Source organism: Akebia trifoliata, chromosome 3 (genome assembly GCF_017979445.1).
Source record: "Akebia trifoliata isolate Shusen 1 chromosome 3, ASM1797944v1, whole genome shotgun sequence".
In the NCBI taxonomy this organism is placed as follows: Eukaryota; Viridiplantae; Streptophyta; class Magnoliopsida; order Ranunculales; family Lardizabalaceae; genus Akebia; species Akebia trifoliata.
The window spans coordinates 17,754,333-17,781,827 of NC_141377.1; the positions used below are offsets into that span (position 1 = coordinate 17,754,333).

Here is a 27,495-nt window from a genome sequence, read left to right on the forward strand (position 1 = left end):
TATTCAGATCTCCTCCTCAACTGATTCCAACTTGTTTGCTAATTTTTCCTTCGTGGTACTTCTTACCTCAATTGCTCTAAATTCGCTTTCTTATTCTTGAACGGCATCTTGTTGCTGTGGGTTGCAATGAATGTGAATTGGTGGCCCTTGATTAGTTGGAACCATGGGTGGTAGAATATTTTGTACTGGTGGTGGTAGTTGTTGATGTTGTTCGGGTGTGGCCTGAGTTGAGCCTGAGGTTTGATGTTGAACAGCCTGAATGATACTCGAATTTGCCATTAGTAAGTCAAGAATTTGTTATGTTTTTCCAACGCTTTCACCACTATGTCTAGCTTCGAAGTAAGATCTGTTAAGACTTCTGTTACTGACTATTAAGGTTGTTCTGAGGTACTCATAATATGGAGGATTGTTAGGTGGCAAGTACTTCTTTTTGGGTCATTTGGCCACCAATAGACAAGAGTCTAAGTGTTAATATATCATTTACATAATGAAGATGCATTATGATTCATTGTGTCAAATTGGATTAGTTGGTAAAGTTGCATTAGAAATTTTATTTATTTATTTATTTTTTTACACGGGGTTGGGGTTTGTCAGCAAGGAGTTGGAGGTTTGTCGGCACGGAGCCAAAGATTTGTTAGCACGGAGCTGGAGTTTTGTCGACACGGAGCCAAAGATTTGTCAGCACGGAGCCTGGGGTTCGTCGACACGGAGTCGGAGGTTCGTCAGCACAGAGTTGGAGGTTTGTCAACACGGAGCTAAAGGGTCATCAGCACGGAGCCAAAAGTTTGTCAGCATGGAGCTGGAGGCTTGTCAGCACGAACTGGAGGGTCATCGGCGATGAGCCAAGGTTTGTCAGCACAGAGCTGTAGATTTGTCGGCACGGAGTCAGAGGTTTGTCAGCACGGAGCTGGAGGTTCATAAGCATGGAGCCGGAGGTTTGTCAATATGGAGCTGAAAATTTATCGGCATGGAGTCGGAGGTTTGTCAGCACGGAGCTAGAAGGTTATCGGCACGGAGCCAAAGGTTTTTCAGCACGGAGTTGGAGGTTCATCGTCATGGAGTCAGAGGTTTGTCACCACAGAGTTAGAAAAAACATTTTTGCAAAGACGGCTTACTGTAAAAAAGATTGAGTTGGCAAAACCAATTTGTTATCCCCCCAATTTAATTATCTGAAATCAAGATCGGCCAGTCAAATCCCCAAGGAAAAGGTGGCGCACAATGCCTTAGCAAGGGCACTCTTAAGTCACATCATTTCCTTGAATAGACGTAGTTTATTCCCTTTGTATCAATAGGGAAAGGTCGTTCTTAGGCACTACTTTTATCAAAAATTTCAACTAGTGCTTTAAAATCTTTTTGTTTTGTTTTTTTTTTTTTATGAATCAAATTTGTTGGAAGACGATTGGATTTATTTGAATTGATTAGGAGATGGTTGATTTTGATGGATCATATCATGGTTTGGGTTGAAATTGGAGGATGAGCCCACTTTGGGCTGAATAACGATCATGGACCGATTCGAAAATGGATATGGGTCGTAAACCCAATTTAGATTGGATACGGGTCGTGGACCCAGTTCAGATTGGATATGGGTTGTAGACCCAATTCGAAATGGATACGGGTCGTGAACTCGGTTCGGATTAGATATTGGTTATAAACCCAATTCGAAATGGATACAGGTCGTGAACCCGGTTCGGATTGGATATGGGTTGTGGACTCATTTTGGTGCGGATATGGGTCGTAGACCCATTTGAAAATGGATATGGGTCATGGACCCATTTGGGAATGGATCTTGAAGTAGATATGGGTCGTGGACCCATTTGAAATGGATATGGGTAAACGATCTATTTTGAAAGTAAATATGAGTCGTAGACCCAGTTAGAAATGAGTATGGGTCGTGGACCCATTTTGGTGTGGATACGGGTCGTGGACCCGATTAGGAGTGGTTACGGGTTGTGGGCCCAAGTAAAGTGGTTGTGGGCCCGATTTAGGTTGATCCTCGATGATGGATGATGGCAAGGTTGATAGTGTGTCATGTTGGGTCGGGATCAATATCGATAGGTAGAGTGTAGGTGAGTTCCGTTTGGATTAAATACCAAGTGATGAGGGGTGGGCCCTAAGCTTAACGATAACAATTATCCATTTAATCATTTTGAAGTCTTAAAATTCAAAAGAAAAATAAAGTCCAATAGAAAAGTTGTTAGGACTGATGTTAGGGATGAAATGAGCAAAAACAAAATATATATTTTTTTTGGGATCTGTTTTTAAAAAACGGATAGGTGTAAATTATACCTATCCATGCTTAGAAAATGGATAGGTATAGTTTATACTTATCCGTTTAGCAAAAATTGACCAGAAACATTTATTTTTTACAAAAACATGTCATGGACACAATGCTTATTGGTTGTGAGTACATTGTTCACTGTTCTTGTTCTCGGGCGGAATTTTTTTTTTTACCTATGCAAAGTAAGATGAGTAAACTTAAAAATGAAGATGCTCCCCTTTTACCTAGGGGAGAGTAAGAAAAAAAAATCTTAAATTCTATACAATGTTGCCTTCATGTGCTTCAAAACAAAATTTACAAAGTTGTCTCCTTGGATGGGGAAAATTACAATAATGAGGGGGTTGATAAATCATTTTTTTCAAATTGTGTCCTAAGCCTCTAATCGTATTTAATGCATGCAGTTATAGGTGGCTTCACAGTTACCCATTCTTCAAACCTCAATGCATACCGAAGTACACATTTCTTAGGTTGGTGATTGGGTTGGATGTGTTCGTCCCCGTACCCGAAATAAACGATCTTGACTCGTGAAACTACTAGGCATCCGGGTTTTAAACTTTTATAGGTAAAAGAGGTTTGCGTAATAGGCTATACGAACGTAGGTGCACAAGTGCATTTTTAAAACAATAAGTATCAACCCCCCTTACAAGCATTCAACCCACAAAATGTTAAAGAATATATTACAACCATTCCCTAAGAAAAAGAAAATAAAATCTGAACAAAACACAAACAACAACAATATTAGTAAACACATATCGAATTTTGTTTTTTAAACTTTCTAAAGTTAAATGGTCATGGTTTGAACCCGCAATGTCCTTAGTGGAGTTGCCAAGTTGTAGACATGGGAATGTTCATCTTTGAACCTCAATGCTATGTGGTTTGGAGTCGCCACCATTCTTTATTTTGAAATGGGTGTGAATTAACACCCGAATCGATTTTTTTGAAAACCATTTTTTCATGGTATTGTAATGACTCTCAATCATGAAAAATGTATGGTCTACCTAAGATCTAAGTAAGGGGATTGGTTAGAGAATGGGGAAGGTGTTAAGCACCTCATTTTCTCCACCTATGGTGGTTACCTTTAGATTTGGCCATTTTTGGAATGATTAACATAATAAGGAAAATGCATAAGATAAATGAAGTGGTATGTGCATATGGTACGTATGTACCTCTTTGAAAGAGGATTTGATGTTTTAGTGTTGACATAAGAAATATCCTATGGGAGAAGATATTCTATGGAGTCAACACACTTTTGCATGAGTTGAAAGGTTTGTTTAGGATTTTAGAGAAATTCCATGGATGAAGTCCCCTTATATTCACAACCTTAATGCGTGCATGCTTAGCTAGAAACTTAGCGTTTTAGCCCTATCAAGAGAGCTACACAATTCTTCATCATTGCCAAACATGTGTTGTGTGTGAATGGTGTATATTATGATGCATGAGATAAAAGTGGGAAAATAAGGGCTTCAACCTCTATCCTTTCAACCAAACCACCTCAAGCATTCCATGCCTAAGGTTGAGGTTCAATTTACTCGGCATGAAGGAGGGTTCTCCATTACATCCTAAAGGCTTCTAAAAAAAATGGAGGGATAGAAGAAGAATATGCAAGTTAAAAAAATAAATAAACAACTACCATACCTACCTTGTCCCCTTGGAAGTCTTGAATGAACTTGAGCTTAAGAGTTGAATGATGTAGTTGAAGGTTGAGAGATGAGAAATGAGTAGAGATTTTTGTAGAGATTTAGGTTGAGAGATGGGGGCTTGAGAGCATGAATTATTCATAGAAAATGAGGGTATTTATAGAGTTTTTGAAGAACTTTTGAGGATAAAATGGTCCAACCCTAAAAATAAAGAGAATGGACATAACGTTTAGGTTGTTTCTTTTTGGATTTTTCATTTGTATGATGGTAAAGATGACATTTGTGAAGAAACTTAAAAAGTATTCTTTGATCTTTGATTTTTTGATGAATAGTGGTGAGAGAACAAAAGTACTTTTGGGAGGGTGAATAGAAGAGTGACATGTGTAAATATAGAGTGTAGGTGAAAAGTAGACCTTGGATCATTTGTAAATAACTCATAAAGTAAGGTTGAAAGTATATTTTTGAAATGGAACAATGGGAGAACAAAAGTACTTTTTAGAGGGTGAGTAGGAGAATGAATTGTGTAAAGGTGAAGTGACAGGTGAAAAGCAGACCTTGATTTATTTGTAAATAACACATAAAGTAAGAGTGGAAGTATAATTTTGAAATAGACTAATGAAAGAGTTCCATGTATGTACTTGAAGATTCCCACCTTTTGAGGGTATGATTGGAAGTTCTTTCAATTTTATAGATTATTACCAAAGATCAAATAACCTTTTTGGTTTGACCACCCTTTTTGGGAAGGATATTCTTGGACTTTCACAAGGGAGAGTTGACTCTCCAATTAGATAATGCATTGAGTATTAGGGGCTTATGAGAGATCAACATGTGTTACCTTTTGAGGGGATGTGAGGGAGTGGGCTTGGTGTTGGGCTTAGAATGAATTTGGGTTATGGACTTTGGACTTTGAAAGTGGGCTAAAAGATTAGATTTGAATTTGGGTTAGAAGATAGGCTATATTTTTTACCTTGGTTATGGTATGGGTGATGGAACGGTGAATGGGTGATGGATTAGGATTAGGGACAAGGTTGAGCTTGCAAAATATATGACATGATACATGAAAATGATGCTACGTGGCAATGCGGGTTTACCAAAAAGCTTGAGTTCTAAATCGGAATCAATTCAAGGAAATTTGGATTTTCTAACGGGTTCATGCAAATTGGGGTGTCTACAGTTCTTTAATGGTTGAAAATCGAATAGACTTGGGTTGCTTTAAGGGCTGAAAAACGTGGTTTATGGGGCTATGAATACCTGGCAGAAAAATGGTGATGATCGCGAGTGAATGGGAATGGTTGAGTCCAGAAGGAGAAAAAGAAAATGGTTTGAGAAAGAAAAAGGGAATTAGAGAGGATTGAGAGAAAGGTTTTGAGTTGCAAAATGAAGATGAATGGAAAGGGTTGTGGGTTGCTCAGATGAGAAAAAAAGATGGTAATGGGGATGAGGCTTAGAAGAAGAAGAAGAAGGTGAGGTTGGAGTGGGGCTGATAAGAAGAAGAGGGTGGTGATGCTAAAGTGGGGCTGAGAAGAAGAAGAAGAAGAAAAATGTAGTAGTGAGGTTGCTATAATGGTTGAAGAAGGAAGTTGTGCTTGATAGAGAACAATGAATGTTCCTCTCTTTCCTCCCCTTCTTCTACTATTTTATTTTTCTATAAAAACCCATTATCTCCCCCTTTTGTCTCTGTCCAAGTCATTCTTGTTGTTATGTGTTCCTCTCCAAAGATTAAGAGAAATTTCTTTTTTAATAAGTTCTTTATTTTTTTTATTTCTCTTTCTTTGTGCCTTACCCCCCCCCCCCCCTCTTGAGAGGAGAAAAAAATCCCTCCTTTTATAGTCTTTTTAGGTTTCTAATTTTCTCTTTTTTCTTTTTCTATTCTTTCTCCTTTTTTATTTGTTCTTTCTTTTTTGGTTTCCTTCTTGACCGAACTAATGGTGAGAACATGTGTGGGGGGCATTATCACATGGTTCTCATGGGTAAAGCATTTACAAGGTCCTTGATTAATCATGTGTTTTGCGTGTTTCGATCGATTGGCATATTACTTGACTTATTTATTTAGATTTTGATTGGAACCATTTTTCATCATTTTCATTCATTCATTTTGTGAGTTGCAATTATTGATTTTAGATGACCGGTTGGTTCAATGTCTTTGTTTAAATATTATATTGATTAGTCGATTGGGCATCGAATTTTAACTTGTCGACTAATTTATTTAACTTTAGATTTGCAATCGGTTCGGTTAATGATTGACAAATGGTGAGTTGATTTTAAGATCGATTAGTGATTTAAAATTAATTGGTTTGATTTGTCAATTTTCAAAATTAACTGGCTTATTCTTAAATACTATTGGTAGCCCACCTTATTTTAATTTGGTTTTTTATTTTGAAATTATGGTGTAATAAGTAAAAAAAAATTATTGAGAAAGGTCGGATATCCAAGTTTGAGATTAAAATTTTGATTTTATAATTTCATCATGAACAATAGGTTTTAATCCATATAATAAAAATCGTCATTTTACGCCATCAATCGATGTCATTTCACATGGTGGAAATTGTCATTTAATGTGAAAATTTTCATTTTATGCGGAAAATTTATCATTTCATAAGAAAATTTTTTATTCTCCTAAGTATGGGGTTTCTAGATTTTCTCAATATACATTAATAATGTTGGAAGTTTATTTTAGTCATGTTTTCTTAGGAATCGAGGTCCCTAAGTAAAAGTTGAACATCAAGGGGTTATTTTGATTAATTTTACAATTCTTCGTAAACTTCTCCGTTTTCATCAATTTTAGTCTTGTCAGACTTGAAATCATATTTTAAGCACAACATTGGTACTTTCGAGATATTTCAAAGGTGTGCGACCCACGGGGGGTATTTTTGTCATTTTATTAATTTTTATAAATTTTGATGTGTGACTTTTTTTGTATCATAATATAATTATTTCTAAGTCTCGTGGCCACATTTTTCTAGCGTTGTGAGGTCTCTAAGTTATTAAAATGTGTGGCAAACCTAAGCGCACGTATTTGGTAAATCGAATATAGAATGTAGTGATCCTAAGGGTACATAATTTCTATGTTGAGCGCGCCAAGCAAGAAGAGATGGAATCAATAGGGCTAGAAAGGGATTAGAGAAAATAGAAAAAATTCCTCTCACAAGCTTTCGACTTTTCGCATACTTTGAGTTTATCATTAGGAATCCACAGTAATTGGATTACCAATTGTCGAATTGGGGAAATGCAAAAGCGAGGTTTCTACAAGGGGAAGGATCAAAAAGAAGAAGATAAATTTTTGGTAAGGGAAAACTCTGTCAAATTTGTCCCAAAATATTGAAAAACTCGTTGGATCTCTTCTAATCCTTCTATCTCTTGGTAAGGTTCCATTTATTTTATTTCTTTAATTTAATTTCTAACAAGTTAATGGAGTTAACTCCATTGGAACTCCAATGTGGAGTTCTTTGAAATTCCACAAGAGAATTCAAGAAGCACCCTATCACTTATGAGGTTGGATCCTTGATCAATTATCTTTGTGATTGGAATAGGGGAAAATAACTCAGCCAATGTCTCCCTCTTAGATGTCCCATGATTTGTTTCCTAGATAGCCTCGAAGAGAAGGAAATACCCCAAACCTCCAATGATTTCCACACTATGGATGGATCCAAAAAGAGGATAAACAATATGGTACTTTCATTGCCCAGTTGGTTGTAGTTTTTGGATTCATTTTCTCGAATTCAACTTTGAACTTTATTTTGCTGAAATTTTGTTCCTCTTTCCCTTGGATTTCTCTCAATTTTCTTATTTTTTCTCATTTTCCTCTTTGTTTTTAGTTTTTCTTCCCTTTTCTTTTCTTTCTTTTTTTTTTTTTTTTGGTTTTAGGTTTTAATGATTATTCCTTATTTTTCAGGAATTTTCTAGAATCTTTTAAGATGTTTTGTTGTTCCAACTCATTTATTATTATTTAGATTAATACCTTAACCAAATTCAATCACAAAAAGTACATGCATTAACAACTTTATATTAGAGAGCGAGCGTGCTCACTTTTCCTTAAGCGATCCACCTACTGTGATCGGTTAGCTATTGACCGGTTACCTTAACTGATCGGTTTTTTGCCCTTGCTCACTCTCTTTCTTGATCGTTTTCTCTATAGCGATTGATTTCCCTCTCTTACTCACTCTATTTTATGCTTGATTTCTTGGGTGGTCCCTCTATTTAGAACGATCACTTGCTTGCTCTTTTTCAAGATACTCGTTTTCTTTCTTTTAGCCTATTTCTTTTTCTATTTTTGTGCTCTTTTTCTGATTACCTTGCATGCTATACATATTGTGTTGTTGTTAGTATCATATCTCATATTCTTCTTTGGAATTTTTTGGCCCTCTTTATAGTTTTAATACAATTTTCTTCCTTGGATTTTGTATTATTTTCATATTTTGGAACCACTTTTTTTTTTGCTTTCTAGTTGGTTCAAAGTACTACCCCACATTTTTCTTTGAAAAAATCATATCACGACTTTAGTCCCTTTATGCTTATTGCATTAGGGAATTTTGTTCTAACATCATATAGGTGTTATTTTTTATTTCCTTGTGAGGTGTTATGCTACCTGATTTTCTCTATAACTTTTTCTTTTTATGTACACTTTTTTCATACCCCCACATTAGCACAAGAAGTTGATAAGGTTGTACCCGAGCTTTCCTCATAGTTCGATGGTTTGTCCTTTCCATATTCATATCTATATATATATATATAGGGTCCCGTTCGCCACCCTTAGTTTTACCACACACTTTAACAAACGCGTTTTGTCTTACATGGGTTAGAAGTTTCGGAATGAGCTGATTTTTTGTGAGGATGATCTCTATGGTGAGGAGATCATCCTCACCAAAAATCAGCTCATTCAAAAACTTTTAACCCCATCAAAATTGATTTACAAAAAATGGACGGTCCACGATTTTTCAACGTGTAAACACGGGGCTAAACATTTTGGAATGGGCTGATTTTTGGGGAGGATGATCTTCTAATTATAGAGATCATCCTCACCAAAAATCAGCTCATTCCAAAACTTCTAACCCATGTAGGACAAAAAACGTTTGTTAAAGTGTGTGGTTTAGGGTGCCAAACATTTCCCATATATATATATATATATATATATATATATATATATATATATATATATTGTTTTCTTGATTGTTTGTGTCTATAATAAGACATCTTTGTATAACTTTCACCAAATCATTCATTACATCGTGTTTTTCAAAATAAAAATCTAACCAAGATAGGTTTCATTTTAGTACTATCTTTTCAAAAAAAAAAAAATTAGAATGGATGCTCTAGTTTTAAAAGAAAAATATATTCTAAGCCAATCCAAATGGTACAAATGGAATGCAAAGGATTTATGACTGTTTGTTGGAATTGGTCAGTGCAATAGCAAATGAAGACACCCACAAGTTACCACCTAACTCTTCGCAAGGTCTAGATTTGGATATAGTTAAAGACATTTGTTATGGTCTAATAAGGGAAGAAAGTCTTGCACAAGCGAGAAATACTACCTCGACCTCTAAGGTTACAATGGGAGAGACTAGTCGATCATAAGAAGACCATTTAGTAAAAGAAAATGAAGCTTTGAAATCTTAGTTGGCTTAGTTTAAAGAGGCTCTTGATCGTACTAGTTGAGAAAAAGAAGAAGCTTACATTCCCGAGAAATAATATAGTTACCATGAAGCACTGAGAAATCCTGAGAACTTATTGGAAATGCAACTACAACGCAAATTGGTCCTGAATAATATTGCGGATGTAAAGAGTGTGATGCATTCGATGATGAAGGATTTGGTTAGTATTGAGAAAGGGGAAGGTAAAAATCACCGCAGAGTGTTTCGAAGAGAGGTTTTACTTCATCTTTTCCCAAAGAAGTTTGTTGCCCCCATTTTTCCTCGATACGATGGTTCTACTGTACTTAGGGAACATATATCAAAGTTTGAGATTTATGTAGTGAACATGCAATGGATCCTCTTCTTATGCTCAAGTTATTATCGACCTCCCTCTACGGACCCACTTTCACTTGATTTTTGAACCTCCCAAAAAATAGTGTAGGGAACTGGGATGAGTTATACAACCTTTTTTACATCTGATTGTTCTCTTCTCGAAAGGTAGTCACCATTGAGGACCTTCGAAGAGGCAGATAAGAAATGGGTCAATCATTAATAGAGTACTTCAAAAAGTTTCAAACATTGATCTATAAACTAATCGATGATGTGTTAAAGAAAAGTATGGTCAATATATTTATTACGGGTGTATTGCCGAAATTTAGGAATGACTTGATCATTAATGTGGCAAAAACATCTATAAGGGGTAATTGAAGGGTTACAACATTGTTATGAACAAACTAAGGCCTGTAAACATATATAGTAGATGATAGGGTTCAAACAGGATATCAAGGAAGGGGAAAAGATGTGGTGAAAGTGTCTTGATCCACGTGTGTGGATCCAATTTTGAGAGTTGCTGTAAAACCCTGAGTTTTTGATTCGTATCTCGAGAAAAAATAAATAGTGGAATTTTGAGAAAATCTTTAAAGTGGGATTTAGGGGTAAAACTTTATGATGTTTCTGATCATTTTTAATGAAATCTGACCTCACCATTGGATTCAAAATGATCGAAAAATATACTTTAGCCTATAAGCACACTCAAATGCGAGTCTGAACATAAAAGTTACAAAATCCTCGATTACCGAGTCGGACTAGGATAAAAAAATGACTTTTTGTTAGAGAAAGAATTATTAAGATTTGATTATACCATTGGGTTCGTAATGAAAAATTATTGAATATGGACTATTTATTTGTCCTTTTTGGGGCATAGAAAGTCGAATTATCGTCAGAAACGAAAATGACGTTAATTTTAGGAGTCACCTCAGGCCAAAAATGTAAATTTTTGTTAGAGATAAAATTTATAAAAATTGACCATACCATTAGATTCAGAATAAAAAATTAGATAAAATAGAGTATTCATTTGTCAGTTTTGGAGTCCGGATAGTCAAATTATCGTCGATCGAAACAATAGGCAAAATATCGATTTCGTCCCAAAATTTATATAAATAAAATTTTTTAATTTTTTTCTCTTTCATCTTCCCCAACCCTTCCAAATAGCCGTGACATATAAAAATAAAAAATTTGTTTTTTTCTTCCGATCTTCCACCTCAGATTCTTGGCAAATGGCTCGCCGTCGACGACCGACGCAGAAGGGAGAAACGTCCATTTTTTTATTAGTTTTAAAATGTTTAGTTGCTCATCTCTGACTATATGTATCAGTTAATCGTAGTTTCTTTTATAAAAATTTGCATATGCTAAAATGATTTAGTATATTTATTCATTCATGTTAGGAGAGGTTATTGGCAGAAATTGCTTACTTCCTTACTCGGTAACCATTGTTACTCACCTCTCCATTTTTTTAGTTTCAGATTCGAAGCTTGGCAAAACAAGTGTTGAAAATGAGTGAGAATTATCTGGTGGGTCAGATAGACAACCAGAGTCCGTCACTTGGTGAGTATTGGGGTTATACCCCTAGTGGTGTCAATTTGTCCAGGATTATTATGAATTTTGTCTTGAGTGTTAGGACTTCTGTTAGAGTGAGGATGTTTGTATAATTATGTATTTTGTTATTCTTCCGTACTCTGATCTATCGTTCGTTATTAGATTGACAGCTATTTGTAGTTCCTACTAGTATCTATTAGTAAGCTATGAAAGGCAGGCAATCCATTCAAGCTAGTCCCGCTAAGCTAGCTAGTTATAGCCCGTAGTCTAATATGCCAACAATCGTAGGCTAATGGTACAGGCAATAACCTCTTCAAGCCCGTAAGCTAAGCAAGGAAAGAAAGGAATGGATTAGATGCTCTATTCCCTTTGTCAGTCAGATATATGGGAAGAGAGGCCTCTAAAGTCTCTCCTTCAGTTAGGCTTTTCCAAGGATTGTTGCTTTTTCTCCCCTCTGGGTGTTCCTTTTCTAAGATGTAGTAAGAAATAAATAGCTCTAAGAGATCGTAGTCCTTATATCTCCTCAAGCGCTTTCCTCGCCGAGCATATGATTGCCCCGCCCACTTTGCCACCAGGAATTGATGGGTCAAGCGGAGTAAAACGTAGCTTATAATGCCAGCTAATCGGCTTAGAGCTAATCTTTGAAAGCTAGCTCTCCTAATTAATATCTCCTAGAAGGTGAACCCGGAGCTGGTAGGGAAGGCCCTGCCCCTTAGTTAGCTCTTAGTTTTTGTGTTCAGTAGGTGGGGGAGGGGTAGTTCATTAATGATAGGTAAATACATAAAATAAGCTAAAAAGAGCTCCTAAGTGGAAAGCAGCGGATAAGTGCATTGGTTGCGGTTGCCGCTGTGTATAATAATATATTATATTCCAGTTTAAGCTTTTGCCGGTACCTCTGTCCTTTCTTTTTTCAGCTATCTCAACTCTTCGAGTCGAGTTAGCTCTGCCAGTACTTCCACTCTTCGTGATCTACGACCAGCCACATGCCACTAGCTCGATGCAGATTCCCAGGATTATTGATTGAATGAAGCTTGCTCAGTCCTCTCTTGCTAGACTGGCTACCTATGCCCATTGGTGGATTTCCCCTACGCGCCTTCGTTGAGCCTAAGAAGAATAGGGATTTCAAGTCCGAAACCAAGGTTAAGTGCCCCAAAAGGGGAGTGAGTTCCTGCAGATCATTTATCTTATGTTATGAGGCAAGTCATTCTAGAGTTTTAGAACACAAGAAGTTGCTTTGCTCCCATCCACACATCTAAGAAGTACACTGTCGTGAGATCTTTTATATAGCGTATCATTGCTTAGAAAGAACTGCATCGATAGCCTCCGGATCGTCCTCTTGTCATTGTCAGTTGCCCCGGGTATTTCCTTTCTTTGATGAATGCTTTGATGTCATGATACCAAGGCTTGCCGTCAAGTTCCTCTTCCACAAGCGCGCAATAGGCAGGCTCAACTCGTGTTTCCACCTTAATGGGATGTCTGTTCCTTCTGAAATTCTGATCATTGAAGCCAGGGTTGCTAAAGCGTCAGCAAACTGATTCTTAGTCCGGGGCATATAGCTGAAAGTGATCTTCCTGAACCTGATGATTAACTCCTCCAAGTACTCCCGGTATGGGATTAACTTGGGTTCCCTGGTCTTCCAGTCTCCCATAGCTTGACAGATAATGAGGATAGAGTCACCAAAGACCTCAACGTCCCTTATACCCAACTGCTTGCAAACCCTGATGCATGCCTCATACTCCGCAACGTTGTTAGTGCATGGAAAAACTTTACTGAAATAGGGTGTTGACTCCCTTAAAGGGATACTAGCACTGCTCCAACCCCATTTCCAAATACATTGGCAGCTCCATCATAGAATATCCTCCAATGCAAGTATTCCTTCGATTCTTCTTATATTGTGAACATGACCTGCTCATCCGGGAAATAAGTCTACATGGGCTCATAATCAGGTAGTGGATTGTCAGGTAATTGATCTACAATGGCCTGTCCTTTAACTACTTTCTACGTAACAAAGACAATATAAAATTCGATCAAGAGCATCTGCCACCGTGATATCCTTCCTGTCAGTGAGGGTTTCTCGAATATATATTTCAAACGATCCATCCTTGCAATGAGCAAGATGGTGAAATTCAACATGTAGTGCCACAACTGATGCACTGTATCGTGTTTCGTAGTTTGTGAACTTCTTGCTAAGATAGTAGATGGCCTTTTCCTTCCATCTGGATTCATCATGCCATCCCAATATGCTTCCATTGGAGGTTTGCAGAAATGTGAGGTACATGGGAAGGGGTTTTCCCGGCGTAGAAGGCACTAACAAGGGATGGCTTTGTATGGCGCTAGACACAGCCATCCCGTGTTAGAGGCATTCCCCTTACAATTGAAGGCGATTCTCTCTAAGAACCTTCAATGTGCTCTTTTACTCTGGCCCAGCAGCACCATGGATGCCTGTACGACTCGGGCAATTGGAACTGGCCGGTCACCGGAGGCATAGTAGGCCCCTCACTCTATCTCAGCTAGCTTCTTTCAAGTTAGAGGATAGAACAACTTGCGCCCAATAGTGCCTTTACTAAGGCCGGTCCCCGGTTGCCTACGTTCCTTGATCACTCTGGAAGAAAGCCACTCATCTGGTGAAATTGGTTGGGGGGAAACCCTCTCCTTTTAAGGGAAGAATGAATTAAGACTCTCACAAATAATGATCATTCAAATAAGGGAAATAAGGAATGTGAATGGACCGTATAGTATAGTAGGGGTAAGCTGTTCAAGCCGGTCTAAGCCAGTTTATGAGTGCATGAGTTCAGGCGTAGGATCTCTTCAATCGATCTGATAGCTCGTTTAGTTCAGTTAGCCTTCGGAATACACCTGGAATCCGTTTCGATCTATGGCAATCTCTTTGTAGTCAAAAGGCCAGTTAAAGCTATCAGATATGGGAGAGACCCACTTCAAGTTCAAGGCAGGCTAGCCCCTTCCACTATAAAGGAATCGATTCCCTTTTTGAAATAGATATCTTGTGCAATTCCCGTCCTTTAAATAGAGCCACTTCCCGCTCTTCTGTCTGTCATCTGTCAACTGGTAACGGTCGCATCCGACTATGAATACCGTCCTTGAAAAAGATCTTCTAACCCTGAAATCAGAGTGCAGGTTCAATTTCTCTCGATCAAAGTGCAGTTGTTAGCTCCTTGTCTTTGACTACATTCACTCTAAACCCCAGGAGGGGAGAGGGAACATATAAACACATGGAGAAAAGGTGGATCTAACTTGACTCCATCAACTCCTATTTAAGGAAAGAAGGCTAGCTTGTATGGCCTAAGCCTAACATGGGGTACTTGACAGGGCTATATGAAAAGTGTCTTGTGGTTGCAAATCTGTATATAGATAGGGCTAAATTACATCGACCCTCTCTCATATTACATTGATCCTTGCCCTTCGCTGAATGTTGTTTGTTCCAAGGGCTAGCAATCAAGAAATTAAGAGAGAGGGAGTCCCTAGCCTATAGTAACACCGGGAGACAGAGAACCACCAAAGAAATAAGGTTAGGTTGGGGGCCTAACTTGAAACATCATTTTTGAAATGCCTAATTCTCTTTACGGATTACCTTATTGACTTTTCACTCGAGCACCATCACCCACATTCAACACAATTCTCCCTTGGGTGAAATCACTCGGGTATGATGCATTTGCTTTTGATTTTTACCCTTTTTTTTGTTTCAGCCCAGGATCTCTTCCGCCCGTGTGATAGAAGTGGAGTAAGGAAGGTGTACGGGCCCGGCCTCTCGTCGGTTGGGCTGATGGAGTGGATTTATAGTTGCATTGGCTGGGGAGAAATGAAGCTGAAAGGAGAGTCGCCACCTACCTATCTCCCTTCTGGGCAAGTCCTGAGGAACGTCGACTTTCCCGCCTTCACGGGTAAGTGGGAATCTGATTCATTGATTTGATTGAACCTAGCGGGTAGCGCGCTACTTCAAAGCTTGCACCCGGCAACGACTTTCACTCCCTAAATGGAAAGGAAGGAAGGGAAGAGGTAACTCACCAACAGGAGGAGGATCTGCAAGAGAGCAGGTGTTTCACCCCACTCGAGCGGAACTTCTAACTGAAGCTGCTTCAAAGGCCAAAGACAATGAAAGCCGGGTAGTATTCCGTTAGCAACCTACTAACAATCGTACTATAACAACAATGCCAACTATCCTACTAAGGCAAGTCGGGTCGTCTAAGACAAAGAAGTTTAAGAGGGAGAATTACACGACCACAACTTAGTCTAGAGTCCAAAAGCGCCAATACCTAAGATGACAGACATAAAAGTTGTGACTTACGCCATCGTATAGAAGTTCCATTTTGACATTCATGGTAGGGAGATTCAAAGACGTATCTTGCACTGAAAGCTGCAACTAGTCCAAAAGCTACACAAAACTCTAGCAACAAACATTACTGCTTCTTGAATTTCATTAAATCCAAAAACTCCAATCCATTGGAAGTGGTAAACTAAACCTTCTTTCTTTTCCGTACGCTAGGGTCGTTCGGGCAGGTTTAGTTCAGGCGGTTCATCAAGCTCAATTACATCGATCCTCGTTCTGGCTGGAAAAAATGCCTTGTTCGGGTTTAGGGCAGAGAGCAGAGCATGTCAGGTAGAAGGCACACGCGGCAGGCGCATTCTTTCTTGTGCAGGTAGGTCGGTAAACAAGTCCAATGCAAGCGGTTCATCAAAAATCATCCTTGTTCAGTTGCTAGCGGCTAATCAATTACATCGATCCTTGTTGCTGTGGAGTCAAGCGTAGTACTCTTGCGGCTTTGGAATCCATTCCTTATGTAGGGCTAGTGGCCGTAGTCTCAGTTTCTGGTAGCAGTAGCAGTTTCAGGTAGGCTCGTTTGGTAAAGATAGTTCGACTTTCTATTTTCTATTATTTTCTAAACTTCTATTTTCTATTATTGCGCATCCTCAAACGAATGGTCAAATTGAAATAGTTAATAGGACACTCACTACTTTGTTGCGTGCTGTCATTCAAAAAACTTAAAACAGTGGGAGAAGTGTTTGCCACATATTGAGTTTGCATATAATAGGACTGTTCATTCTACTACTTCATTTTCTCCTTTTGAAATTGTTTATGGTTTTAATCCTTTAACACCTGTGGATATTTTACCTTAGTCTACTAATGAGCATGCTAATCTTGATGGTAAGAAAAGACAGATTTTGTGAAAGAAATACATGCTAGAGTTTGGGCCAACATTGACAGGAAGAATGAACAATATACTAAGCAAGCCAATAAGGGGCACTTGAAAGTTGTATTCCAACCTGGAGATTGGGTTTGGGTGCACCTACGTAAGAAGAGGTTCCCTACACAAAGAAAATCAAAATTGCAACCTAGAGGAGATGGTCCATTTCATGTTTTGGAGCAAATCAACGATAACGCCTACAAACTAGATTTTCCAAGAGACTATAGTAATGTTAGTGCAATTTTTAATGTTACTGATTTATCTTTGTTTGATGTAGGTGATTTGAGGACGAATCTTTTTGAAGTGGGAGAGAATAATGAGATCAAGTTGATGTTCCCAAGTCTTCTCCAGAATCATTACAAGGAATTGGCGGCCAATGACTAGGCAAAGACAAAGTGGATGAAAGAGACATTACAAGACTTCATTATGGAAGTACAATACAAAAAGGATGCTCTAGAAGATTCTAAGACTAAATTTGAAGATATCCAAGCTTCACCAAGGATGGTCAACTATCTTTTTATGCAAGGGATTGATTTGGAAGATCAAGTTGGATGCAAGATTAATTAGGAATTTTATGTTCTAATTGTCCTTGGTTTTAGTCTTTTATTTTCTATGGACTAATTAGCTTCTTTCTCCCCCTCGAGTGAAGGGGTGATCGATCGATACTGGACTCTAGAGATGGTGGTGTGGACGGGCCACCCACAATTCCAGCTTCTAGTGGGTCCCGTGATAATAAAGGAGAACCCGCGGGAATAGGTAGGCCAGACCGAACGCGAATTGAACAGCGGTCGTCCCGCGTTCGATCGACTGATCAGATTTCCGGGAGTGCGAGCTTGCCTTGCCAAGCAACGAATTTGTACCGATTTGAAGCACCGGAACGGTTTTGGGCGGGGATAATAGAAATATTGGATTCTAACCAATGATCCAAAGACAGAAAGCCAATAGACTAGTGAGTTCTGTGGCTCTTTCTTCTTAGAATGATGACCCGATTTGAGCTACTTGTGGACTATCTGTTGTACGTTGATACCAATGGCGTTTTCAACAAGTAAAGATGAACCATCTTCCATTCTAGCAGGAGCTGGTAAAAGCTGTCCTCTTTAATTATGGGTTCTCCCATGGATGGATAGGCAAGATTCTCCGGACTTTGTCTCCATTATGACTTAACTCATAACTATGGCATTTCTTATGCTCTGGCAAACAAATAATCATTATTGTATTCTCCCGCAGTGCAGTCAAGTCGAGAAGGAGCCGAGGGTCAATGTAATATGAGCTCGAAGAGAGGAGTAACAAGGCCGAAGTCGCTTCCGAACCGGAAGATTCGACACCGATCCTTGCGATCCGAAACGAAGGAAAGCAAGTTACGCCCCTATTGATTGAATGGGTCGACCTAAAAGCAATTGATCGGATGGGGGCTCCCCTTCTACTTTAAAGCTTTGCATTAGGAGTAAAACGTGGAGGATGAGCTGTGGGGTTCGGGATGAGCGGTGAGATGCGAAGATGCTTACTGATTGGAGATGCGCCGTTGCTGGTCCCAGATGGAAGAAACTTAGCTGGCTGGAGCCCCGATTAAATCCATTTATGGCCGGGCTATATCAACCTGTTCTAGTAGACTACCTTTCCGATAATATTTTAGTATTTACTTACTCGGGATTCGTACGTAGAAAGAATAGTTGGGTCTCGTCTCGCCTAGCCCCTAAGGGCTCTCCATTGCCCAACCCTTCCCAAGGAGAAGTCAAGATCCGGGAAGAGGGGATCAGGAATAGAACCCACCTCTCTATTCGAGATTCTTTCTTCTGGTGATTTTTGGCGGTCGGGGCAGCGGCCTTATCACTTCCATACTCCTTCCATCGGAACCAGATAGAAAGGTAGGGCAGTTGAATCCCGGGTCGATCGAACGGGGGCTTGAAATCAAAGTCTTTCACTACCACCTGCAGATAGGAAGGAAAGAGAAGTTGCAGATGAGCTAGAGTCCAGAAGCAGAGAGTGATATCTCGGGTAAGGCAAGCTTGTGGTAATATGTCCGGATCAGAGCGGGAATCTCTCTGTCTTGAACCAAGTGGCTCGGGCTGGGATAAAAGCCCATTCCTACCCATCCGGAGGGAGAGTGAGATTCTGACATGATTGGACTTAGCAGCATTAGCAGTGGTGGATCATCAGTCACCCCCTTTCCTCGCTTTCCATGTAAAGAAAGCCATGTCCGGATGCTCGGTCACCGGCACATGAGCAGATTCGGGAGGAGTCCCTAACTGAGTTGAACCGATGTGGTTATTGGAATCATCCATCAATAACCTGATCCCGAAAAGAAAGATCATCATTGTATGAGCGAAGGATTGGGTGCAACCAGAATCTATTTGTGTTTTTTCAAAATGAGGATCCGTAAGGAAATGAGATCAAGAAACCACATGTTTTTGGCCCGAATTGGAACAATTCATGAACCCCCGTAAAATTGATTAAAACAGGATTTCCCTTAAGGACAGGGCGGGAAGGAAGGATTGACTTACTTACCGAAGGGACGGACGGAAGGGACTTACCCCAGCACTGACCGAACCATAACAGCTCTTGCCTTCATGCCTGCTTTGCTCTTTCATGCCTGCGTCTACCTTTAGGGCAGGTTCTTCCTCTCTATCTTTCCCTTACTAGATCGGTAGCTATTTCACTTGCTATGAGCCGGGAGAACTGGGACTGACCTAACTGTTCCTATTCCTACATGACAGGAATACCTTCTATGCCAGTCCTACTACCGGAGTACGGACCAGACAAGGAGGATCTCATCCATATTTGTACTCAAGCTCAAGCCAAGCCAGTTCCTCCGCCCCCGCAAGTCGGTCGTGCTATCAGACCACAAATTATTCATGCAGTCGATGCTCCACCGAGCTATAACAACCTCCTGTTGGGACGTCCATGTCTAATCCAAGTGGTGTCTTCAGCTACTGACACGAAAAAGTATGACTTCCCTTATACAATCAGTACAGTACCTTCTTAGTCTCAAAAAAAAAGTATCCAATTCCCTTAGCAAAATGATCTTATTTTTACTATAATTATATACCGACAATGATCCATTTGACCACTATGATGTCCCTGAGTTCGTCACCTGGGAAGGTACTATCCCATTTGCAGTGGTGGTAGTACCCTAAGGGAAAACTGTGTCAAGCATGAGTCTGATCCATCCTTTTTTAGCACATGATAAAGGAAAGCTACAAGTCGATGATGAATCCTTATCATCACACACTTCTCTCACCTGTAAATAAAGGTCAATCCACCAAAGCCGAATCCCAACATTTTGATCCTCCCTCCCTGGGCCTATGAAGGAGATGGTTGTGTCGGCATTACCCAATGACCCCATTTACCCATACTTGGAGTATGGTCGGCCACTGGTTCTGCCAGAGCTGCTTAATACCTTCCAGAGGGTTCATCCACCCATATATACAATGGTCTCCCTACTATAATATATATATGGGTCCCGTTCCCCACCCTAAGCTTTACCCTACACTTTAACAAACGCGTTTTGTCCTACATGGGTTAGAAGTTTTGGAGGGCTGATTTTTTGTGAGGATGATCTCTATGGTGAGGAGATCATCCTCACCAAAAATCAGCTCATTCCAAAACTCCTAACCCCATCAAAAATGGTTTACAAAAAATGGACGGTCCAGATTTTTCAACTTGTAAACATGGGGCTAAAAATTTCAGAATGGGCTGATTTTTGGTGAGGATGATCTTCTAATCATAGAGATCATCCTCACCAAAAATCAGCCCATTCCAAAACTTCTAACCCATGTAGGACGAAACACGTTTGTTAAAGTGTAGGGTAAAGCTTAGGGTGTTGAACATTTCCCTATATATATTATTTGTAATATATTTTTGAAAAAGAATTTTTTTCTAAATTATCCATTGATCATCCTAGAGTCCCAATGCCATGCACAGAAACTAAGGGTTAGATAATAGAAAGTTATTCTCAAAGGTCTCTAGATAGGATATAGTTAATTGTAGAGGGAGTTATCTAATTTAAAGATTTATCTAATTAAAATTCCAGGAGTTCAATTGTATTGTACATATCTCGTGTCACTTACAATTTTTTTTTTTTTTTTTGACCTATTTGATTTAAAGTCAGTCAATTGGTACAATTTGTGCTTGGAATATATCCTAGAGCAATTTGAGTCTGTGCTCAGATCAGATTATTCATTCATTTTTTCTCATATGTGTATCTTCTTAAAATAAGGCCCAAAGTCTAATATTTAATGTCTTTTTAAAGGCCCTTAAAGATTAAGTGCATTTTGGACCTTTTAAAGTGTTTTATTTGGATAAAATTAAATCCTTAAAAAGATGATTTATTGTGAGAGTTTCATACGTGAATTCTCTTTAACTAAATAAAGAATCCTATTTTATAGGATTTGTTAAATTCATCCTCTCCTATTTTAATAAAAAAAGAAAAAAATTAATTCAAAAATTAGTTTTAAACAATAAGATTTAGAATATCTTAAGAGATAAGAAATCATCATGAATCGTGCCTAATTCTTAAGTTTTAAAAATTCAAATTTTATTAAAAGTCTTTAAATAAAGGATGATGACTTTAACCAAAAACACACAACACAAAAAGAAAGGAAATTATTCTTGGAATTTTACACATAAGAGACGGTTTACAGAGTTTGAGGGTAGGGGCGAAGCCATGATTTTCTTGTAGTGGGGGTGAGCTATGTTGAAGATGAATGATTTTTTACAGAAATTCAGAGGTTTTTGGTTAGAAGTTAAAAAAAATGATATTTAGGTCATTTCCAATTAGTATATGAGAAGGCCAGGTCAAAAGGCAATTTCATCAACAAAAAATTTAAAAAATGGGAGGGGGGAATTGGAGGGAGGTGTGATTGTGGGGGCAAATAGGGAGAGAAGTCAGTGAGTGCGGACAAATAGGTCATGTATTAGCATATAGGGGTGTCTCAAAGTTCAGTGGGAGCAATTGCCCCCACTAGCTCCTTATTAGCTCTACCCCTACTTGAGGAATACAAGTTCAAATCTAGAAGAAAATGATAGATCTTTAATGCTAGCAGGTTCATTGAGGTCTGGAGATCATCCAACTTGAATTTTTTTTCTTCTTCAACATCGAATATTTCAAGAGGTAAATTTTTTTTATATAGAATTAAGTTGAGTGATGATTAATGTTAAATGGTGATATTAAAACGATTCGAATTTATTAGTGCTTCCATTGAAATTAATTTTTTCAAATCGATTTTTCTAACACGTGGCACTCAATTGATTCTCCTGATGTGAAAAGTTTGGAAATGGTAGATTTGTATCTCTTAAGATACAAGGTTCTCTCACGATACACTTTTTTTTAATTTATGGAAAGTGTAATTTTGTTTCCCAAGACACGAAATCTATGATTTTCCAATTTGTCATGTCAAAAGAGTTTGATTTAGTGTGCCACAGGAAAACCAAAGTATCACGATTTATTATTTAACGGGTCGTGATAATCTGGTTACCCCATGTGACATATTTAATCGGACAAGTTTGAGACTCATATATCTATGCTCCTCGGGATTCACATTTTTATGGGAAAATACAACCGTGTATCATGAGAAGCACAAATCTACAGTACTTAAAATTGTCACTTTAAGATAATCGATTGAGTTTGTCACGTGGCATAGTCAGATTATCACGATTCTTATTTAATAGATTAACTCTCTCTTTCAACGTTCAGATAACACTCATCACTTAAATTTATGCGCCGCCTTAATGTTGATAAACTATCCTTTACATCTGCCGTGCTACTCCAATGGGCCCACATCTACAAAAGTAGGACTCATTACAGATTCCATTAGCCGCTGATTGGTAGCTTAAGACTATCAAATCAATCACGTCTGAGACTACGATGAAAAAGGACCACCGAATACTAAATTTTTGTATAGAAAAACAGATTCATCTAATCCGTCATCTCCCAGAATGATAAGAATTCTAAGGATACACGTCAACAGTGGGACCCATTCCTTTGCATGACAGCCACGTGTAGGCATGATGCTTTTTGCGAATACTAAACAGATTCTTCTCGATTTATTGCAGAAATCAAAAAACTTTTGGGTTCTATGTATCTACTGTGAACCTTTTTTACAAAAAATTAAAGAAAAAAGTAAGAGAGAATATTTTGAATTTCTAGCAAAACAAAATCATCTAATCCGTCGAAACTGTTCTGTACAAGAAGGTCACCGGTCAACTCAGGCAACTGGACAATCGAGTCCTAATTCAATCTTATGCATGTCAACATCATAAGGGTCCGCCTCAATATTTTCGATCGTTGGACCCCCGCGTTGGATGCACCTAGCATGCGAGACCGGCTCGAAGCCGAGACTCAGTTCCAAGTCCAAACCAACCTCATTAATTTTAGTTACAGGTTCTGGATCAGCTCGGTTCACTAGCGAAGCCTCCTCAGTCTCAACAGAAAACATGCTCTCACTCTCTCGGCTACAACCATCTCCATTCATTTCCGTCTGCTGACTAGCCAACGAATCTTGACTCGGCGCTCGGTTAAACTCATCCAGTTTACGACGGTACCAAGGCTGAGCCGATTCAGATGCCTTAGGCTTGGTCTTAACAGCGGAGGCAGAGCGCTTGAACCGGCTTCTGGTCTTAACCTTGTGAAGCTCTTGAGCAGAGGTGGACTTCCCATCTTTTGACACGTGTCGAATATCGTAGGACTTAAGAGGAGAGCTAGGACATACTCCAGCGGCTTCAGAAGAGATTTGCATGATGGGCACTCCTTTAAGAACAGCTTCAACGGCTGCATTGCAAAGCTGCCAACTTCCAGACCAGAGCAAACCCACAGATCCATAGATTGGATTAACAATCCTTCCACAAGCTTCATAGAGAAGAGACCTAAAAATCGCTGAATCAAATAGTAGAACAAAAATCTCAGATAACGAAGATTAGACTAAGGAAAGTATTTGGTTACAAGAATGAGAATTACCTGGACGAAGATGTTCTGTACCAGAATTGATGAGATTCATGAGGCCAGCACGGCCGTAGAACTTAGCGAGGAAGACAGTTGCATTGGCTTGAGATTCAGGGTTTTTGATCCATTGCAAGCAAGGTCTGATGCTACAGTCCTCACTGCATCCTTTGCGGAGGACTCTGCATCCACTACAGCTCACCCTCATAGTTGAAACTATTATTATATTTTTCTTTGATATGAGATAGAAGGGAAGATGTTATGTGTGAGACGGAAGATAGAGTTGATATTTGAAGAAGGGGAGAGAGAGGTGGTTGACTGAAGCCGTGGGTTTGAAGAACAGTGGCCGCTGCGGTTTCCAAATGGAAAATGCTGGAATGACATGGAGGCGATTTACTGCGATTCTCACAATTCTGACGTGGGATGTGCACATAACCATAAATGTGTTTCCTCGCGATACGAGTGAAAACCATCTACGGTTATGTATGCATCTCCACGTCAGAATTGTGAGAATCACAGTAAATCCTGCACCCCTTTCCAAAATAGCGGTAGAGTAAGCAAACCACGGACTTGTTTTTGTGGGAAAGTAGTTGAGTACGGATTTGTCTTGTCTTTGGAAAATTCACCATGTATCTATGAGCTTGGCCTTTGAGATATTTGAAATTACAAATTTTACCATCCTAATGGATTGAAGATTTTCAAGTGTATGTCGATTATAACGTAACTCAAAAAGTCACTTACGTGGTGGGTGCAAGAACTCGTACATCTTTTCCTCGGACTACACAACTGCACATATTTTATGGGCACATACAGTTATGTATCGCAAGGGAGAAAATCAACGATTCTGGTAAGGTACATCAGTTGAGTTTTTGAGTCACTTGTCAAATTGAGCTACAAAATCTTTACGATTTTCAAGTTTATACGTATGAAAAGTTAATAATAATTAAGGGTGTCAGTGGATACCCAATTACCAATGTATTTGAAATTGATTAATCGATTTCAGATCTAGCATCATTTTTTGGTCTGATTCTAAATAGGAAAATCCCTGGGACTTTGTTTTTCAGTGTGATTCTCACTGCATTGATGTAATAGTCATAAATGTCTTTTATCGAGATACGAGTGAAAAATATCTACGATTACATGAACACCTCCACGTCATAAATGTGAGAATCACAGTAAATCCCTGTGTCACCCCAGCATTACTCTTTTAAATAAATTATCTTAAAGATCCGATAAGAATTGGACCCGCTTCGAATATTCATCAAGCATCCAATCTGTACACTTATAATAAATTTATAACATTATAATAAAATTAGTAGCCTAATTAAATATTTAAAAAAATATATATCTTGAAGTAAATACATTTGAAGTAAAATTAAAATATTAAAAAATGTGAAGTCTTTAATTTTTTTTCTTTTCTCTATATGAAATTCCATTTATTTTTCATATTTTTATGTAATTTCAATAACAAATAAATAGTTTATTGTCGACACCCCATTTTTACATTCGTTTGGTTTATTAACTCATCGAGCTAATTGCGACGATTCTGATGATAGATAGATATTTTAAAGGTTTTTATTTGTCATTAAATGTATTTCTAAAGCGCAGATGAGATATTCAACGCAAACAAACTTTAGAAATCACACTACGTTAGAAAAATGTGACCCAAAACATAGAAATCATCATTTTGGGATTAAAAAAATTTTGAAATAAAAATCGTCAAAAATAACTAAATTATCAAAATACCCCTGACACCAAAACACCTTTCGAGCCTAATTACGCTTAGGAAAACCATTTTTAACACATAAAATGACAACTTGAAATCAAATAAATTGTTTCGCCAATTTTCAAAAAATTACAAAAATGCCCCTCGTGGCATATGTTTCACGCCAAAATTTAATAAATGACGTACACCGACATTTTCAATGAATTTCTTATGAAAAATTGATTCTGAAACATGATAAAGCGTCGAAAAATGACTTCCCAATAAAAAACCTTATTTAAGGGCAAAACGATAATTTTTTAACCCTAAAACTCAAAAATATGAAATCAATAATTAAAAATATTAATTAATGTCAAGTGAAATAGTAATAAAAAAAATTAACAAATACACATTGTAGACACCCCAATTTGAACGGGCCCTCACTTGAAAGGGCCCAAAAACAGTAATTTTCCAATAAACTTGTCCAACGAGCCTCAATGGCCCGAATCATCAATGTTCGTCGAAATCAAGGCCTCTAACAACTCTCAATGGGTTAGTAGGTCCACTAAAATGATTCGGCATGCTCCCATCTACACCACTCCATTTAAAATACCGATTTTCCAACAAAAGGGGCCAACGGACCTCAAAGGCCCAAATCACTAAAAGGTGACATTTTGATCGAATCGAGGCCCTCAAGACCACCCAATGGTCTAAGGGACCTGCCAAAAGGGTCGGACCCATCCCATGATGACCCAACCTTCACTGCTCCACGCTTACATCCAAAAAATCGATAAAACCCTTCAACGGGCCTCAAAAGCCCGATTTACCAACACGTGGCATTTCTAATCAAATCAATGAGTTCAAAAATCACAAAAAAAATCAATAAAAATAAAAAATGAGACTTGAGACACCTACCACCTACTTTACTTTACCGCTCCATCTCCGAATCCGAAAAAACTTAAGCCCACCTATGGCCCATGAACCCTCAATTCTCCAAAAATCAATTTCTCATCTTAACCCTAACCTAAACCTAATCCCACACCACCTAAAAACCTAAAACCTACCCACCCTAAAAAATCCAACCCAAAATGACCCCAACCCAATCCAAAAAACCCCTAACCCTTCCTAAAACCTAAGCCCAATGCCCCTAAGCTCAAACCCATATCTTATTCATGTCTAACCCACAACCTTAACCCATAAACCATAACCCACATCAACCAATCACTCTTTTACCATCAAAAGGTGACACATGTCATCATCCTCTCTCACCTCCCTCATCAAACCAACCACCTATCACTTTTCTCCAAAAAATTAACTACCCACATCACCTTTTCTCTCAAATCAACACATCAACCCACACCTTCCCCTAACCTACCCTCATTACTCCCTATAAACCTCCATTCTCTCAAATCAAACACCATCAACCCATCTCCCCTAACCTACTCTCATAACTCCCTAACTCCTATTCTCTCAAATCAAACACATCAACCCACACCTCCCCCTAACCTATCATCATTATACCTCCCCCTAATCTACCATCATCATTTCCTATAAACCCATCTCTACAACCTAAACCTACACCCATTCTCTCAAATCAAACACTCAACCTCTCCTATCAATTAAATTTAAACTCCTAACATCTACACATCATGCCACATGTCATCATCTCCTTCAACCTCCCAACCACCCTCTTACACCCTCCATTATCTTAAAATCAAACACCACTCAATCAACCAACCACTCTCTTAAACACCCATCATCTCACCTCACCAAACACTCAACCCAAATGGTTTGGGTAAGATCCAAATCATTTGGATCTAAACACTATCCATTTCCACTCATTACACAATTACCCCCACTTTCATTCTAAATTTCATACCCTTCACCTCTAAAACCAATGCCATTAGCCATTCTCCTAACTCTTCACCCCATTATACCCCTAAACATCCTCCAAACAACTATAAATACCCCTCCCCTCCTCCCAAAAATGGTTACACCAAGTCTCCATAAGAAAAAAATCTACTCTATCTACTCTTCCTCACTACTCTCTCATAACACACTCTAAGAAAAAATAACTTCACTCTCAACTCACCAAGGACTAAAGAGAATTCAAAAAAGAAGAAGAAGAAGAAGAAGTCCAAGTGTACAAGGTGGGAGCAACCAATACCCCCCCATTTTCCTCTCTCTACCCTCTCCTCTTCCCTCTTCTATCATCCCTCTCTTTTCATTTTATTTTAAATG

The 27,495-nt window shown here is 38.6% G+C and overlaps 2 protein-coding genes across 2 annotated transcripts; both read right to left on the reverse strand.

Annotated features, from left to right (window-relative positions):
- Positions 1–12,762: 12,762 nt before the first annotated feature.
- Positions 12,763–13,695, reverse strand: LOC147406089 (uncharacterized). Its single transcript, XM_086432488.1, has 3 exons — positions 13,462–13,695; positions 13,348–13,415; positions 12,763–13,225 (listed from the first exon to the last, which is right to left on the reverse strand). Exons 1-3 carry the CDS (start codon positions 13,693–13,695, stop codon positions 12,763–12,765), a joined length of 765 nt encoding a protein of 254 aa, XP_086288614.1.
- Positions 13,696–22,593: 8,898 nt separating this feature from the next.
- On the reverse strand, positions 22,594–24,025 carry LOC147406090 (LOB domain-containing protein 41-like). The gene is made up of 2 exons (XM_086434006.1): positions 23,571–24,025; positions 22,594–23,489 (listed from the first exon to the last, which is right to left on the reverse strand). The coding sequence occupies exons 1-2, from the start codon at positions 23,758–23,760 to the stop codon at positions 22,822–22,824; spliced, it is 858 nt and encodes a 285-aa protein (XP_086290132.1). The 5' UTR covers positions 23,761–24,025; the 3' UTR covers positions 22,594–22,821.
- Positions 24,026–27,495: the final 3,470 nt, after the last annotated feature.

Excerpts from the sequence above, each read along its gene's own strand:
- LOC147406089 (XM_086432488.1), bottom strand. The coding sequence starts at position 13,695 with ATGTACCTCACATTTCTGCAAACCTCCAATGGAAGCATATTGGGATGG. Across the intron at positions 13,416-13,461 it reads CTGACAGGAAGGATATCACG|AAAGTAGTTAAAGGACAGGC; the intron begins GTGGCAGATGCT and ends TTTGTTACGTAG. Across the intron at positions 13,226-13,347 it reads CTACCTGATTATGAGCCCAT|TGCTAGTATCCCTTTAAGGG; the intron begins GTAGACTTATTT and ends GGGTTGGAGCAG.
- LOC147406090 (XM_086434006.1), bottom strand. The coding sequence starts at position 23,760 with ATGAGGGTGAGCTGTAGTGGATGCAGAGTCCTCCGCAAAGGATGCAGT. Across the intron at positions 23,490-23,570 it reads TACAGAACATCTTCGTCCAG|CGATTTTTAGGTCTCTTCTC; the intron begins GTAATTCTCATT and ends TATTTGATTCAG.